This window comes from Excalfactoria chinensis, chromosome 5 (genome assembly GCF_039878825.1).
Source record: "Excalfactoria chinensis isolate bCotChi1 chromosome 5, bCotChi1.hap2, whole genome shotgun sequence".
NCBI lineage: Eukaryota > Metazoa > Chordata > Aves > Galliformes > Phasianidae > Excalfactoria > Excalfactoria chinensis.
The window spans coordinates 29,320,668-29,336,927 of record NC_092829.1 but is presented as its reverse complement, the minus strand read 5'-3'; the positions used below and the strand labels follow the sequence as shown (position 1 = coordinate 29,336,927).

General features: G+C 46.1%; 3 protein-coding genes across 3 annotated transcripts in view; 1 reads left to right on the top strand and 2 right to left on the bottom strand.

Moving 5' to 3' along the window:
- The window catches only part of ZFYVE26 (zinc finger FYVE-type containing 26), a 45,191-nt gene extending 44,609 nt beyond the window's left edge, over window positions 1-582 (bottom strand). The window contains exons 1-2 of the mRNA XM_072338725.1: window positions 448-582; window positions 21-232 (exon numbers count right to left, since the gene is read on the bottom strand). Coding sequence (XP_072194826.1) covers window positions 21-211 — 191 coding nt within the window. The 5' untranslated portion in view covers window positions 212-232; window positions 448-582. The remainder of the gene's footprint in view (window positions 1-20; window positions 233-447) is intronic.
- Window positions 583-1,932: 1,350 nt separating this feature from the next.
- LOC140253229 (galectin-related protein A-like) lies at window positions 1,933-5,990 on the top strand. Its single transcript, XM_072338723.1, has 4 exons — window positions 1,933-2,045; window positions 3,562-3,650; window positions 4,619-4,793; window positions 5,153-5,990. Exons 1-4 carry the CDS (start codon window positions 2,019-2,021, stop codon window positions 5,294-5,296), a joined length of 435 nt encoding a protein of 144 aa, XP_072194824.1. The 5' UTR covers window positions 1,933-2,018; the 3' UTR covers window positions 5,297-5,990.
- Window positions 5,991-6,952: 962 nt separating this feature from the next.
- PLEK2 (pleckstrin 2) lies at window positions 6,953-14,711 on the bottom strand. Its single transcript, XM_072339088.1, has 9 exons — window positions 14,664-14,711; window positions 12,401-12,565; window positions 11,262-11,443; window positions 10,461-10,552; window positions 9,967-10,154; window positions 9,526-9,627; window positions 8,555-8,638; window positions 7,678-7,756; window positions 6,953-7,090 (listed from the first exon to the last, which is right to left on the bottom strand). The coding sequence occupies exons 1-9, from the start codon at window positions 14,709-14,711 to the stop codon at window positions 6,963-6,965; spliced, it is 1,068 nt and encodes a 355-aa protein (XP_072195189.1). The 3' UTR covers window positions 6,953-6,962.
- Between the last annotated feature and the right edge of the window lie 1,549 nt (window positions 14,712-16,260).

Genomic DNA, 16,260 nt, shown 5'->3' with positions numbered 1-16,260 from the left:
ACAGAACGTCACCTACTTACCTGACCGCCTGGGGACAGGCCACCAGCGCCTCGAGGATGGCCTCCACCTTCCCGGGGCCGTCGCCCCGCCACCGGCTCAGATGGGGCACGCAGGCCTGCGCCAGCTCCCAGTGCCCGCTCCGCACGCACTCACAGAAGAACCCGAAGAGCCTCTCCAGAGAAGCCGCTTCTTCCTTGCCGAAGGGATGCATCCTCCCAGCGCGGCCTCGCACCTGGGCAGGGAACACGCGGAGCGATGCCGGGAGGAGAGCGACAGGGAGGCCCCAGGTCTCCGCTTCACACGGAGCCAACGCCAACCCTCGGGGGCCTCCCACCGCGATGACGGGGGAAGGGGGAGGTACACTGCCACAGAGCCCCGCGGGGCGTTCCCACCGCCCCCCACCTCCTCAGCGCGGACCGGCCACGGCGATCCCCCCGTTAGCGTTACCTGACAGGGCGGGCACTGCGGCGGCACCGGCTCTACCGAAGCACCGCTACCGCCGCCGCCATCTTGGGAGGCGTCTCAGCTGACCACGCCGCCGGGCGGGCACAGGGAGGCGCGCGCCCATTGGCCGGGCCGAGGCAGAAGGTAAACAAGCCGCCATCTTTCTGCGGAGAGCCGGGCGGCGCCGAAGGGCTCCGGGCAGCGTTTAGCCTCGCCCTCCCCGTAACCACGCCCGTCCCCATCCACCGGCACGCCCCGCGCCCTCTTCCGGCCGCCGCTCCGCCTCCTCGGCTCGGAAGGGGCTTTCGAATACGGTGTGTTCCAACCGCACAACCTCAGGGCTAAACAACAGTTACAGCTAATGAGGGAGGGGGCTGACAGGTCCACATGTGGATGAGTGTATTTACGAGTACGCAGAGGAGAAAATGTATGTGTAAACATACATGGGTACAAATAACTATGTGTTTTGATGCCATCTCTGTCCTTATTCAAAGGAGTAAATGTATCTGTCCTTACAGGGTGTGAAAAAGGCATGCACGGAGGGGTCCATTTGTACATATGTGTGTGCATACACATGCACTGCTGTACGTACATCTCTCTGCTGCCCTGTGTAAGGATATGGAACACATGCATTCTCCTTTGAAAGATGGCTGGAGTGGAAGAAAAACATATGTGTGCTGTGTAGGTCACTCCAAAAGTAATGCCTCCTGTTTATTGCCATGGAAACTTCAGCGCGTCTGAAGCACAATAACACCATTTGATAGGGTGAATTCTCAGCTACAGAACACTATTTTTCAACACAGTCGCCACCGTTTGCTGTGCATTTTCACCAGTGATGAACGAGAGCCAGCATGCTGCACGTGTAAAAATCTGCATGGCCATCTGGAACATGGCTTGTCTTTCACATCGCTGTCACCACTGCTGAAATGCACCACCCACCACCTCACTGTGCTCACATCCCACTGTTTGGTCCCCATAAATGTTCAGCAAGTGCTAATGAATGCCAATGGGTGCCATTTTTTTCTGCATGGAGGGATTCAGTGCTACACCTTTTGTTCATACGCACGTCCATGCCAGAAGCCATTTTGACAGACTGCTCCTCTGCTGCCTTCTGTCACATGGTGATAAAATGTAGCAGAATATGGGTGGGAAGTTGCGGCCTCTGCTGCCCTACCACCAACATCCTCTTCTGACATCGTGGGCCAACATCACAAAACCGGAGGCAATTTCAGAGCAGCCCTCATATATTTGTATGGACAAATGCAGTGTCTTGCACATACACACACAAACCAATATGTACTTCTGCAGTATGTATATGCAGACAGTCAAGATATGCCTGGCCCTCCAGGTGGGTGTCGGGGTGCTCCGTGCTGCTGCTGTCTCCCCTGGCTGTGCTGCGCCCAGGCGTGTGGGCTGTGACTCAGCTGCTTGGCTGGGTGGTGTCCAGATACTGCTTGGCAGAGATAACTCTCCCCCTCTCCCGACAGCCTCCCTTTATTCTGGGCTTTTTGTTTGTTTTTGTCATCACACGAGAAAAGCTCCCCCGGGACGGCAGTGTGTGTGGCTCAGCAGTGATGACAGAGAAGGAGAGGTGTCCCAAAGTAAGTGAGCGAAGGGGTCCCCAGGGCTCCTGAATGGAAAATAGGGGAAGGGGGCCATGTCCCTGCACACACACTGGGACTCACCTGCACACCCTGCAAGGTGGTGCAGGAGCTTGTACAGCTGCTGGCTATATGGCTTCTTGAGTATTTCTCACCCGTACTGCCAACTCAGCTTTGGCTGAATGACCCCATGTGGACAGTTGTGCTCCTGAGCTGATTTCAGCTCAGCTGGAAGAGCTGGAAGTGTTAAGACCTTATGGTTATGGTTTGATCTATTCTAGTTTGATCCCGTATGCCTTTATTGATTGTGCTTCCTATGGTGCAGCAGTGCACCAACTATTTCTCAACCTGTCCTTTTGGTTTGGGGTAACATCCTGCACAGGCAAGAAAGGAGGTGTGATGTGACACAGGACCTATGTGATGGCAACGTTCATTTAGCCTCTACTACCCGCTCTGAAATTGCTTTCTCCAGTTTGATTTTAAGTATCTCCTTAGAGCCACTCTTCTTACTTGAGGAGCTGCTCCCTGATGTAAAATTATCAGGAGGCTGATACTTTGCTTTTGTTATGAGGATTCATACACCTACTGAGTCACCTGCCCAGCACTGCAAGGGTAAACGTGCATTGTTAACAATCATCAGTAGCGGTGTCACTTTTGAAGTGTTTTTTTCATTAATTCCTTCCAACATTAGCATCGTTAGGAGCTAGGGGGTTATTAGTGCGTCTGGGATGGAGTAAATGTTGGCTGGATGTAAATATCAAGAATGGAAAAAGAATTGCTTAAGGTCATCTTAGCAAAAGGTGTAGCTAGTATACTGGAATTAGGAAATGGAGTGTAGGCGAAATGCTTTCTATCATCTTGAGTTTGTGTTCCCATTAAGTAAGATAGCATTCAATAATTTCAGATTCTAACATTGGGCTTATTTTCCAACCATCTGAATTTGAAAACATGTATGAAATACCCATAGCAATGTACACTTGAATGGAAGCCCATGGGTTTCCATGCACGTGTAGTGGTTCTAATAGCCAAACTACTAAATCATACATATATTGTGCAAGTCTTCTAGAAGAAAATGAAGTTTTTCTTTGAAACACTGGAAGAATAAGGCACTTTGTTATCTGTAAGAGTGTCTGTTGTGCATTGGCTTGGAAAGTTATCAGTGTTATGCAAACCTCTCATAACACTTAGTGTTTCACAGCAGCTTCTCTCCAACTGTGATGCACATGGAGTGATTACATGCTAGAGCATAATACTCCAAATGTCCTCATTACTTTATTTTCCAAGTTCTCTCTTGTTTTTCCTTGCCAGCCATTGCCCCTATTAGTTTCTCTACTGACCCTTGAAGCAGACAGAGAATTACTTGGAACAAGTACATGTAGCTCTGTTCTTCCAGGGGAGTTTGCAACTAGAGTGAATGGGAGAAATGCAGATCCACCCAAATTCTCTTTTACATACAAAAATACAATACAGTTATCAGATGTGACCTACTGCAGCTCGTTTCCCCTCTTCCCTGTAGGTGGAGCAGTATGTCGGTGAAATTAAAGGAGGACTGAGACCTGCCATGAAAATCACCATCATAGGGATGGTACCTTCCAACCCCAAGAGGTAGGTGAAGAGGCTGATGGAGAGGTCATCTATGTCATATACTTGTGGGAATACAAGAAGGACTGTACAGAGCAGCAGCTGGGGGCAAGATAAACAGCATGAGAACCAAGGACACCTCCAGAAGAAGAAAGAACAGCTCATGGCTCTGATTTGATAAGCGCCCGCATGAATGGTTGAAGAGTGTTTGTGGAATGTTCTGTTGACATGTAGAGGCAAATGGAAAAGCTAGGAAAACTTGTGAACATATATAAGTGATGCGAGAACTTGTAATAAACTATTAGGATCGTTCACATCTGAGTCCATGCATCAGATGCAGCATACACTCTTATCTGTTTTAAATTCAGAAGATTTCTTTAGTGTATTTTGTAGGAAGGAAGTCATACAGACTCTATGTAATTTTTCTGCTCCTAGGTTGAGATGAGAAAGTGGAGCAAAAATTAACTGTTAGAACTTTCTGACTGTTCCACCACCATTTTCCACTCCTTGCCTGTGTCTAACATGAACTAGAAGGGATGAACAAATGACATTTCTCTCCTAGGAACAGGCTCAAATCAGAACCTGTAGGTTGTCTGCTGGTGGCTGGAATCAAAACCACTTGAAAAATAGCAGTTTTGGCACAGGAAGTGAAGGTCCATTGCTTTGACAACTGTGCTATCGTTTCTTTTTTTCGTATTTGGCAATCAACTCCAGCACTTTTATTGGTGAAATGTTGGAATTCAGTCACTCACCAATACTTGTTTGACTTCACTCACAAGACAGAAAACAAAATGAGAACTTATTAGTGTCCTCCTAGAAACTGGAAGAGAAGGAAAGCATTGCCTACACTCAGCCTGTTCTGAAGCTTCTCAGCCTGCCAGCAGTTTCTTTAGGAGTCCCATGTTTCAAGGAATAAACAGCTCTCTCTAATCTTTGTAGATACCTGCTGTGCTCCCCACTCCCTTTTACATTGTCATTTAATTGTTTTCCAGCTTTTCGGTGACTCTGCTCTGTGATCCAGTGGATGCAAACAAAGACGTTGGGATGATATTCACAGTTAACTTCAGCGAGAAGTCCATCACACGAAATGCACGGATTGATGGGAAGTGGGGGATGGAAGAGAAGAATATACCCTACTTCCCATTTATAGCAGGGGACACATTTAAGGTAGTTTTGGGAGTACTATAAATAGGGTGGAAGGGAGAAGGGATGTGAGCTGTGTATATGACTAACTACTGAAATTGCCGCGTTAACAACACTGGCATATTCTCATATGGCACAGAGAAACAGTTCAAGCCCTTGCAGGAGAGATTAATTTATTTCTCCAGTTTTAATGAGAGAGCTCTTTATAAAGAGTTTTACAGTTTTAATTCAGCATGGAGTAGGTTATTTATTAGAGTCATCTCAGAGGAACTGGTAGACCTTGTGCTTCACCATCCCTATTACGCAGGGGTTCTAAGTTTACACTGGTGAAATCAGTTCAGCTGCTGTGCTCTAACACCCTCACCTGTCCTTTTCCATTGCAGATGGAGCTCTTATGTGAACATCAGCAAATAAAGGTCTTGCTTGACGGGCGGCAGATCTGTGACTTCACTCACCGCATTCAGCCTCTGAACCTGGTGAAAGCTTTGCAGATCACAGGCGATGTCAAGCTTACCAAAGTGGCTTGAAAAAAAGGAGTTCACAATATTACCAAGGGACAGAGACGAATGCACTTTCTTCTGTCTGGGAAATGTTTTATCTTTTTCTCCTCATTGATTTTGGAGAATGGGAACTGTCTTTTTTCATTTGCTGATGAAATACACTTCTTTTTTTTTTCCTCTTATCCGTGTTCCACAATTGCAGAGATATGGCTGGTCCAGCTAAGTCAGAGGACCTAGATGTAGACTCTGTCTTGGTCTCCCAGATTAGAAGACTTTTGATGCTAGGTGGTATCTCATATCCCCATGGTTCCCTAACCCCTCAGGCACGCCATCTAATGGAGCTCAGTCCTTTGTGGTAACTGTTGCCTTGTGACTACAATTGAGTGGTGTGCAGGCAGTGGGACTTAGAAAGGAGAAGTGGGAAATATCTTTGGAAGTGAATAAGAGAGTCTGGAGAGCCCCAACAAGGCTCAAATTATCAGGAGGGAACTTCTTGTCCAGGAATCTCTGTCAATCAGCACAAAGCTGTATGTGTTTCACAGTACAGAGTAGTAGATGCCTTACCACCATCCCTATCTGTTGCAGGTAGAGTTCTCAGGAACTGAAGGGTTTCAGCAGTTGTGGATTTCACAGTCGTCTCTGGACCAGTCCTATGAAATTGTATCTGTAGCTCAAACTGCATCATCCATTTTTGCATGTGATTAAAACTGTCTTTGCTAGCAAACTTCTTTACCAGCTTTTGTAAATATTTGAATGCATGCATATGCTGTGCTGTTATTTCCTTGCTGTAGATTTGGAAAAGAGTCCCAAATATATGGCTGTTATAATACACATACAAATGCAAAAGGGTTGGATGGTTCTGTGGATAGAGGACTACCCAATTCCTTTGTGACTTCAGGAACGATATATTGCATTCTGTCTTTAGAGTGTTTTAGCAACTGCAGAATCTGTCAGATACAGCTACTCAGATACCTGGTGTCTGATAAAAATAGCATATCAGCAGTCTGGTTGGATGTTTTGATCATCTCATATGTTCAGTTCTGCTCTGCCACTATGGACAATTTCTCAGTTTCCATAGTACTCTAAGATGAAACCATTATTTTCCAACTGATCTCTGAGAAGCATCATATCTAAAGGGCACAAGAGAATCAAATGCGCTGAACTTTTTTTTGTGATGTATATTTAATGATACCAGAGCTAAGCTTGAGCAGGGTTTTATCACAGTGCATCAAGAAAGGCAGCTTCAGACACCAGGGCCTTTCATGACTGTGACTCAGTTCAAGCACTTCGATTCAGTCCATCTGAACTAGTTAAGTTCATAAGCCCCTTTATAGAGGAGAAAGGAATAAGACATTTCTGCTATAGAATAAAACAGTCTGGATCTGTCAGATGTAGACTGACTACTTGTACAAGAGATTCTTTTTCTTCCATCTTGAACGAGTCTGTCTCACTGTTTCCTTGTAAAGCGTCATTTATTTGCATCCACATGTTGTTCTTTGTCTCTTGGTTAGAAGGTAAGTTCTGCCAGATCTGTGTGCCACCTGGGGTTCTGATCTGACACGAACTGCTGGGTGCTATGACAATACACAACATATAATGTCTAAGGAAAAAAAAAACAACCCTCACTCTCAGACAAAGAGAGCAGGAAACTTGGTCACAAATGTGACACTGTTTGGCATGGAGTCCATCTTAATCATGTCAGTGGTTTGATCGCCTCAATCCATTGTGTTCGCTCTGCCTTGGAGCTGGCCTGCATATAGTAATGAATGTCTTTTTTGGTGATGATTTTGAAGAGGTTGCCTTGCACATTGCCCTTCACACCTACAGAGAAAAACAACATGACAGGTCAGGAAAGCACACAGAGAATAGCTTTGCAGCAGGTACAAATTCTTACTGTGGAAGATTTTTATTTTAATGAATCTCTCAATTTCATTACAGATAAGACAGCTAAAGCCATTCTGCCTCTGCTTAATTTGGATTCTAGCAGATCCAAATGAGAGCGCATACAAATAGAGAGGACATAAAAAAAGGACAGCATCTGGGGTTTCCTCAAGATTTTGAGTCCAGTAACATCCAAAAAGGCCTTTCCTCTTTAGCTGTTAACTCCGGAATATTAATGCATTCCTTGAGACTCTCTCATACATCACCTGACTAAGAAAAATCCATAACAAGGGAACACTCAAGATATGCAGAAACAATTTAAAAAAACCCAAAACAACAACATCCCCTCTGGTAGGGTACAGCCCCGTCCAGTAGTATGGCAATTCCTTATGGCTTACTTTCTCTCCCTTGCAAGGGGAGGAGAAAGGCCAGCCTGTGTTTGCACAGCCAGCCAAACCACAAACCCAGCGACTGTAGTCCTATCATATAAGCACATGAGTAGCAAAGCGTGGAGGCTCATGCTTTACCTGCTGGGACTCCATTGTCCTCCAGAGCTGAGACAAGACAGCCTCGAAGAGAAAATCCACCCACTGGTCTGTTCTCTTCCTGATAACAGTCAGACAAACAAAAACAAACAATAACAACAAACACAACACAAAGGAGATGAGACTTAGCTGCCGAGTACCACCAATGGAATCATTTCCCAGAGCACAACAATTACTTTATGGAGGTGGGGATGCAGCAGCAGTCTTTCTGAATACAAAACATTCAAGTCACGAAAATCAGAACGTGTGATTAGGTGCATTACTACTTTGCTTCAGCCTCAGACATTTCTCTGCTATAGGTGAGAAACTAATTAAAGCACAAAAGGCGAGCTAACAATCACATTTCAAACTTATGCAGTCTTATCAATATTAATAGCATCCCATATTAAAACAAACAAAAAAATATCTGCAAGGTTTTAGCTTGCAGTTTCTCACTGAGCTTGTATGGGAAAAAAATCTGTTTTCCCTTGTAAGATGAAAGGATCTTGTGTCTGAACTTCATTCTCTGCAGTCTGGTTGTATAGCATTGCAAGGGCAAGCTGCTATGTAAATAAATGAATGACAAGAAAAAAAAGCAAGCAACCAACCAAAAGAACCACCCCCAAGGTTGCTGCCCTACATGTAAGGGAAAGGAATCTCAATGGGGAAAAGGTAGGCAAGGGATGCAGGGACAGAGAATCATACAGGGACAACTCCAAAGGTAAGACCAGTGAAGCCTTATTCCCCAGGAAATCAACAGAAGAACCCAGAAGGAGAGCTGGGAGAGAGAAACATTTACAACAAAATTGTGTTGTATATTCATTATGATATTTAGAGCTGCAAGAGGATTTCTGAGGGTATCTACTTGCCACACATATACCTTGGTGGGGTCATAGTAGTGTAAGAACGCAGGATCAGCTCTCAGAACAAACTTCCTCACCTTCCAGTTTTTCCTCTTGTGTCCCTGCAAAATGGAAGGATTAAAGTTATACATCCTGCAATGGCCGTTTTCCTGCAGGCTGCTTGGGTGGCCTTAATAGGTGCTGAAAAACAGATGTTTTGCAGCCAACAGAGAAAAAAAACTTTTCTGACATCCCAATAGCTCCCAGGGTTTTCTGCTTAACCTCCTTCTTATTCCTTATTCATATTCCTCTTTAACATTTTCTTATTCCTTTCTTGTGCTGAGAACCAAGAAAGAAGAGCGAAAGGACCAAGATGATATAACCAGCTCTTACTCTTAACTTCAAATTCAATGTGACTGTGCAGGGCAGGTGGGGCTCCCTCTGTGGGTGGCTGTGTTCTGCTGTGAACCAGAAGGATTGGTCCTCATCTTGCTCACAGCTAAGGGTGAGATCCTATTACCATGGGCAGGTAATTATGCCTGGAAAAAAAACAGGGCTCACCCCCACTAGAGCATCTGTGTGTCTAAGTGACTGCTCTTAAGTTAATCTCCACTTCATGCAAAAACCAAATTGCTCAGCTCTGAAATTCATCCACAGTCCAGAATATCACGGCTGCTTGGAAAATCCCCACAGGATGGGTTAAACCAGAGGAGCAGTGGATTCACTTGGTGCAACTGTAATAGCTCTGGTAGAATTTGTGTGGGACTCTTAATTGTTGTTTTATACCTTTCAGTATATACTCAGCATGTACAGAATATCCAATGAGCTCTGCCAGAGCAGCAAGTTCCTTAGCTCATATATTTATGACCTTCACCTCATGATGGTAGGCAAGATCTACTCTGCGGGATACAGTTCTGTAGCCGTGCTCGTGTAACACATTCATTCTCCACTGAGCTGTACCAGCTGTCCTTTTCCTTGCTTCCCAGTGATCTCCAAAGCCTGTATTTACCTGTTTCACTAAGAATCCTTGCTTCACAATTGTGCCACTTAATTCAGAGATGTTAAATTGCAGCTCTTCCTTGGAACTGATCATTTTCTGACTGGTCTCAGCCTGCAAATACAGAAAAGATGGTTTCACGTTTGTTTTTCTTCTAAATACACTCCTAAGCATAAGAGTCTGCATTTTGTCTGTTTTTAGCTAATATTTCCTGAGCAAATTCTGCTCTGCACCCTTTTTAATAATTACTTGCTTTGTATCCCTGCAGTTGTTTGTTCATAGCAAAGGTTCCAGTACTGCATGTCCGTAAGCCTGAAGTTTCTCTTTCTGTTTGTTTCCACACCTGCATATTTTGCCTATGGTGCATGTTGTGCACGTCCCCTTTACCGCTGCCCCAAACCAAGCACATGATAAAGGGCAGAAGAGCTGCCGCTTGTCAGCTGCATCACTTACAAACATGTACAGTGCAGTGGAGTCATCGAGGAACTGCTCAGAGAGGTCGCTGTAACGAGTGGCCCCGGTGCTGCGTGCCCCCACGGGCTTGGTGAAGTTCTCCTCCATCAGCATGGAGGCCAAGGTGACGGCCTCAAACCGTGACACAGCAAAGTTGTTGGAGATGAGCCAGTCCACCAGGGCAGAACCTGCGGAGAGAAAGGCAGCTCTCAGATCAAGGGAACGCTCTCTTCCAAGGGCAGACACATGGTCTTCTGCCTTATAAGCCTCCCTTTGGTTCGGGATCATCACAAAGGTGGTCAGTGAAGGGTAAGAGTGACAAAAAAGAGGAGTCCTCTGTGTGCTTTCATATATTTAATGAATAAGAGAAAAAGGATGTTGAACAATTCAGCTGCATCAGTACCTTCACCTGGGCCATAATTAATCCCATCATGAAAGCAGTGCAGTATCTCCCTTGTCCCTGCAGCATGTCAGAGGCGAGGCAGCAGGCATACCTGTGAAGGTCTCTTTGTATCTATTGCCTTGCTCCACGTTGAGGGTCAGCTTAATTCCAGCACTGCTGTCACGCATTTTATCCACGATGTGGCTGTAGAAGAGTACATAGGACAAAACTACATAAGTAGAAAGATGGGCAGAAATTGTCACGTGCTTTTGTCTGTGCCTCGGGTGCCCTGAAGATTACCAGCACAAAGCAATGAAACAGCCTACATACCTGTCTAACCCTTAGTGCTAAGTATGGTGCAGCAAAACTTTATTCTCCCAATGCAGAGCACTAAGCAGGATGCCTTAAAATGTGCCCTTCATTTTAAAGCACTTCATATTGAGCTAGAGCCAGATTTCATATACTTTCTTAACACAAATCTAATTAATGCCATTTTTTCTATATCCTAATAGTAATTGTTTAATATTGTATTCCCTAAAAATCCTAGCCTGGATTCTGGTTGCCAGCTCTGAGAGCTTACCAGCATGGCATGCACAAAGTCATCTCTCAGTCTTTCTGTGACATTACAGCTTGCAAGATAATGGATCACCCCAGCCTGAATATCTCTGCAGCTGAGCAGCCTTCAAGCCAGCAGTGACGTGCCTGTGCAGAACCTCCATACATCCAAAAATTAGGGTGAGGAAGAAGTGCATTCCCATGCCTCAGCTCCCAGGAGGGAGCAGCCAATGTAGATGCTCCTGGTGATGAAGGAGAAGATCTGCGCAGAGAGAAGCTTCCCTTCACCATCCCATCCAGTGGCTCAGGTGCTTTGCAGAGTACAGCAACAGCTGAAGGAGAAACCATGAACACTTACTGGAGGCTGATGTTCTCCAGCAGTTTGAAAGAGTTCTTCATTCTGTGAAGCTCTTGCACCTGCACTGGGTGACCAGCATGAATAGCTCCAGTGATGTCCAAAGCCCAAGAATCTCGCTCTTCTCTAGAGCAACATTCAAGGAAATAGTCTGTGTTGGTTTTCGTCTTTAGTTTGATAAGTAACTGCGAAGAGAGAAGTGCAAAGGAGTAACAATGTTTAGCTTCTGTTCTTCACTTGCATTTTGCTTCTTTCCCCACCGATCCAAGTATAAGAAATAGGTGTGTTACAGCATCCCAGCTGGGTAGTAGCAAAAAACTATTGACCTGAAGGATGCTGGGCACAGCTCTGTTTTGGGGGGAGATTACTTTCTCCTCCTCCCCAAATCCCCAAGTTTTCAGTTACAAGCATGATTTGCATGCATGGTGCACAAGCTTGGAAGAGAAGACATCACTCAGATACCAGAGTACAGAGCAGCATTCTGCTGAGGACAGAGCCTTCACATCCAGAACTCTGGTTTCTGAGCAACTCCAGGCTCTCTCTAGGCTCATTCTGTCATGAGAAAGGCTGAAATAGTAAGCAATTCACAGAATCATTTCCTTTTGGCCCCACTCTGGGGAGGTCTGTGTGACAGCCACCCATGGGTGAGCAGAGAAGCACGGGATGCACTTTCCCTTGCTCAGCCTTTCTGCTGGAAGCTTTCTACAGCAGTGAAGTCCCACTGAATGGGAAAGGGAATCTGAAATGGCCAGGAGCAACCAGTGGAGACAGCTGAGTTTAGGGCAATTACTGGGGTGATGAGCTGCAATTTTTTCCCCATCCTCCTTAGGTTTTATTGAGCTGTTCGTGCCTGCTGTCCACACACTCTTAGGCTGATGCATTTGTTCCAGTGTGTGCATAAGAAACATTGTTTTGATGAATGTGCCCCAGATTTGAGCAGAGGGCAAAGGCATAAGGAAGGAGTTAATTTCTAGTCCTGGTTACATTACAAATGGCTGTTTGCTTTTGGCTGCACCTACTTCTGGAATTACATACCCCAGTGATATGGTTGCAACAATCAAAGAAATCAAGAGGAGGGGAAAGATAAGGGAGAAATTAGAAAGTGAGTGTCATTGAGGAGGGATACACATTCCTAGCCATACCGGTCTGTTCTCATATTCCAGACAAGGGCAAGTAATAGTGCAGCCATCCAGAAGGATCCTGCCCTTTGGAGAAGATTCCTTCTTGCCTCCTTCAAGTTTATAATACAGCAGTTTATCCTGTAGCAGAACGAACCATCTTACTTTCCAGTTATGAACGATATGTCCCTAGAGGGGAAGAAATCCACGTATTAACACAAGCATAGGGAAAATGCTTTTTTCCTTCTTTTTTTGTGTGAAATCCCATAAATCATCACCAACTGATAAGAATCATGAGAAGATGTTGTGATTCCTTTTCTCCCTAAAACACACACCTTAGGAATGAAATAACACAGCTCCATCAACACAACGTCACTGAGTGAGGGTAGAAATGTGACTTGCCTTTTTCTTGCATCCCTTCACGTTGCTACTGGGAGGCTGCCTGCCTCAGCCTCCTGGGCTGAAAACACTCCCTGTGCTACTGTTTCCTGCAAAGGAGTTATTCTTTTACTGGCAAAAGACTCAATGAAGGCTCCTGTCAGATGCATTCTGGATTATAGAGAGTAAAACACTTCCTCTTTCCTCACCGTTAATAGCACCCAGCTGCCTTTTGCCCTAGTGCATGGGAGAGCATGATGGGCAAGGTGAGGTACCTGCAGGCTCAGTTCTCCCTGTGGGTCAGGCACAGCCAGGAGCTGGCTGCCTTTCTGTGGGTGAGGGAGCATCATGGTCTGCAGGCAAAGTGCTGGGCATAGGGAGCTCTGGGGATGGGAGAGGTGGGCGCTGCCAGGAGGAAGGAACAAGGAAGGTCCAGCTCTGGCAGGAATCAAACCCCTTTAGCTTGCTACAAGTTAATGAGAAGCTCAGCAATTTCCAGTAAAGTTGGGGTAGGAAGTCTCTAAAATCCAAAGCACATTAAATCTAATGCCTTTGAGTCTATACTAAGTGCAGTCTATCTGGTTTGGTTTTGTTCTTCCCTTCACCTTCTTCACTGCCTTTCTCACCTGCTGCAGAACACCTTGTCTGTCTTTCCTTTGTTAGGGCTCTTTCCTTTCCTTCCTGGAGATTTCCTTTTTCAGGAGGTGGTATTATTGTTTTTCTTTGACCTTACCTGACTCACACATATTTTACTTTATATGTACAAAAGATTATAATATTTAATCCAGCCATTTATAATACACATTGAGACTCTCTCCTTGAATCGACTCCCTTCTTCTTAAGAAATCTGACTCCTTTACCTGATCCCACCCCTTAGCTCCTCCCTCCCCCCCTTTTTTTTTCTCTGAATCTCTTCCCATTCTTGTTCCCTCTTCCCTCAGTTTCCTTTATTCACCCTCCCCCTGGTCTCATTTCTATCCACCTTCACAGACTTTCAGTAATTTCAGCTCAGCATCCCCTCACAGTCACAGTGCCTTTGTTTCCCATCCCAAATCCAACAGCCACCTAAGAGCCACAAAGCATGGCCACAGCCTGGAGACGAGCAGGAGCTGGGGCTGTTCCTCTTGCTCCATGGAAGGGGCACTGGGGAGCAGCTTGAACTGCATGTGGCCCACAGCTGTCCTGCCAGCAGAGCTCCTGGCAAGGATTACCCTCGTGTTAGCACCAGAAGTGCAGACACGTAGTGCAGAAAAGCATTTCCGAAGGCGTGGCAAAGCTTTGAACAAACCTTTGAATTGCACTTGGGAGTGTGCAAAGACCAAATTAGTCACTGAGCCTTGGTTCTGAAGGCTGCTCACGCCCCAGCTCAGTGGCCCCCAGTGTCCCTGCTATGGCTGACTTGGATCTGTGGAGAGAAGTGCTGGGAAAGGCTGAAACCTGTCACACCGTCCAGATGTTTTCTCGCCTCTTACACTGGAACTTGGAAAGTAGCTACTTAGGACACATTCCTATGTTTGTACTGCTCACATCCTCTTAAAAAAGGACAAACAGTTCCCAATCCTTCCATACAGAATAGCAAGCCCTGCTCAGCACCCACTTAAGAAGGCACAACACCTCTGTCCAGCCTTCCCACGGCCACTTCCCTTCTGCCACGTAGCCTTTGCCAGGCAATATTTCTGTGTGCTCTTTGCAGAGGTGTGCCCATCTTTCTGATGGCTGAGGCACACTGATAGCTCCCTCCCCTCTGAGCAAACCTAGCACAAGCAGCTCGCGGGAGGACAGTCAGTGCCTGTTGGTCCCGCAGCTCCCCTATAAGGGCCTGGCAGGAGCCCTCAGACCCACACCAACCCCCCTTCTGGGGGTGTCTGCCCTTCAGAAGGAACAGCGCGAAGGAGGCCACAGCACCTACCCGCTTGACGAGGAAGCCTTCCTTCAGGACTCCAGTGGTCTCCTCCATCACGGCGCACAGAAAGCAGACCCTTGTCCAGCTGAGAAGCACCCAGGCCCTGGCAGCCCGTTCCTCTGCACTCTTGGAGCTGAGGAGAGCTCATTTTTCTCCGTGACCCTCCTCCTCCACTGTGACGTATGCTCCCATCCCTTCTTTCTCGCTTTCTTCCCACCTATGAGACCTTAGTTAAACATTGAGCTGGCTCTGGTGCATTACCTGCCCTCTGGGTAGAGAAACAAAGGGAGGTCTGAAAAGGATCTAAACGGAATTTCACTGACTTCAGAGTAATAAAAAAACACCCCGCGGTGAGTAAGCCAACATAGGGAGCAACTTCATAATGGCAAATAAGGTGAGACGTGGGGACCGCATGAGGGGAGAAGCAGCACCATAGAACTGCAGCTTGACCTTTCAGACAAAGCCATTCCATGGAATAAAGTGTCTCACCTAAGAAGCCCCAAAGCCTCCCAAAGCCCGCCCTGCTTTCAGTGGTCGCTGGACACGTAGGCGTACTTAGGAATACTGGTGTACTTCAACTTAACGACCTAAATCGCTGTGGAAGCAACTACTTGCCTTTTCAGAACAGCAGTTTGATTGGCAAACACGCTGCAGCAACCTCTTGAAACTGTGCAGAACCTCTGAAACGGTGCCTTCTTGTGCCTGAACCCGAGCCTGAGCATTACTTCATTCGTTAAAACCTCAGCCACAACAAATGTATTTGATAGGTCCTGATGAAGCCAGTCAGAATGAGTAACAGCATAACAGCATTTCAGACAGCTGCAGCATACAGCCTGCTGCACTTGTGAGCATTTCCTGACTTGTAGCCGAATGGAGGTGATGAATGCAGATAAAGGGGCAGGCTGCGATAAGAAGCATGACACACCGCACAACAAAGCATAACAGCACTCGTTGCTATGCATTAAAAACAAAAAACAAAAGAGAGAACAAAAATAGAGTTCTTCAGTTCTGTTGTGTTTGCACTCTGCTCACACTGCTGCTCACTCTTTCATGCACCCAGGTAAAGGACCAAGTTGTTACCTTATTTACTACATTTCTCACAAGGAGGGAGTAAAAGGGGGATGCTGAAGCAGGTATTAAACATGACGACGTGCTGTAGACAAGCCACAGGATGACCCTACATGCATATGAGAAATACAGCGGGCAGCTGACTGCTAATCAAATACCAAAAATCCCATGTAAGCAGAAAGCATGAAGGCCAACAAGTCAAAAACAGGGAACCCACCCTGAAGTGAGCGGGTCCTTCTGTACTCTGCTTGCCACTGTAGACCCCAGTTTGCTCTTCAGACTGCCTGTAGCAACGTAGTGAGCTTGGCAGGACACCCAGAGGATCAGTTTATCTTGCAGGTATGTGGCGTTTTCTAAGGTATCAGTTCAGTAACTGAAAGTATACACACTGTTCATACAAGTGGGCACTTGAAGATGCTACCAGCACTGAATCAAGGAAAAGAAGCCATGAATCAAGGTAGCAACACTGCATTAATACTGCTTTTGTTTCCCTGACCAGCACACTTTATGTAAGTGGCTCCAGGAATACCATGTT

Excerpts from the sequence above, each read along its gene's own strand:
- LOC140253229 (XM_072338723.1), top strand. The coding sequence starts at position 2,019 with ATGACAGAGAAGGAGAGGTGTCCCAAA. Across the intron at positions 2,046-3,561 it reads AGAAGGAGAGGTGTCCCAAA|GTGGAGCAGTATGTCGGTGA; the intron begins GTAAGTGAGCGA and ends TCTTCCCTGTAG. Across the intron at positions 4,794-5,152 it reads TAGCAGGGGACACATTTAAG|ATGGAGCTCTTATGTGAACA; the intron begins GTAGTTTTGGGA and ends TTTCCATTGCAG.
- PLEK2 (XM_072339088.1), bottom strand. The coding sequence starts at position 14,711 with ATGGAGGAGACCACTGGAGTCCTGAAGGAAGGCTTCCTCGTCAAGCGG. Across the intron at positions 10,553-11,261 it reads CTGGAGAACATCAGCCTCCA|CCACATCGTGGATAAAATGC; the intron begins GTAAGTGTTCAT and ends ACTCTTCTACAG. Across the intron at positions 8,639-9,525 it reads AAGGATTCTTAGTGAAACAG|GGACACAAGAGGAAAAACTG; the intron begins GTAAATACAGGC and ends TCCATTTTGCAG.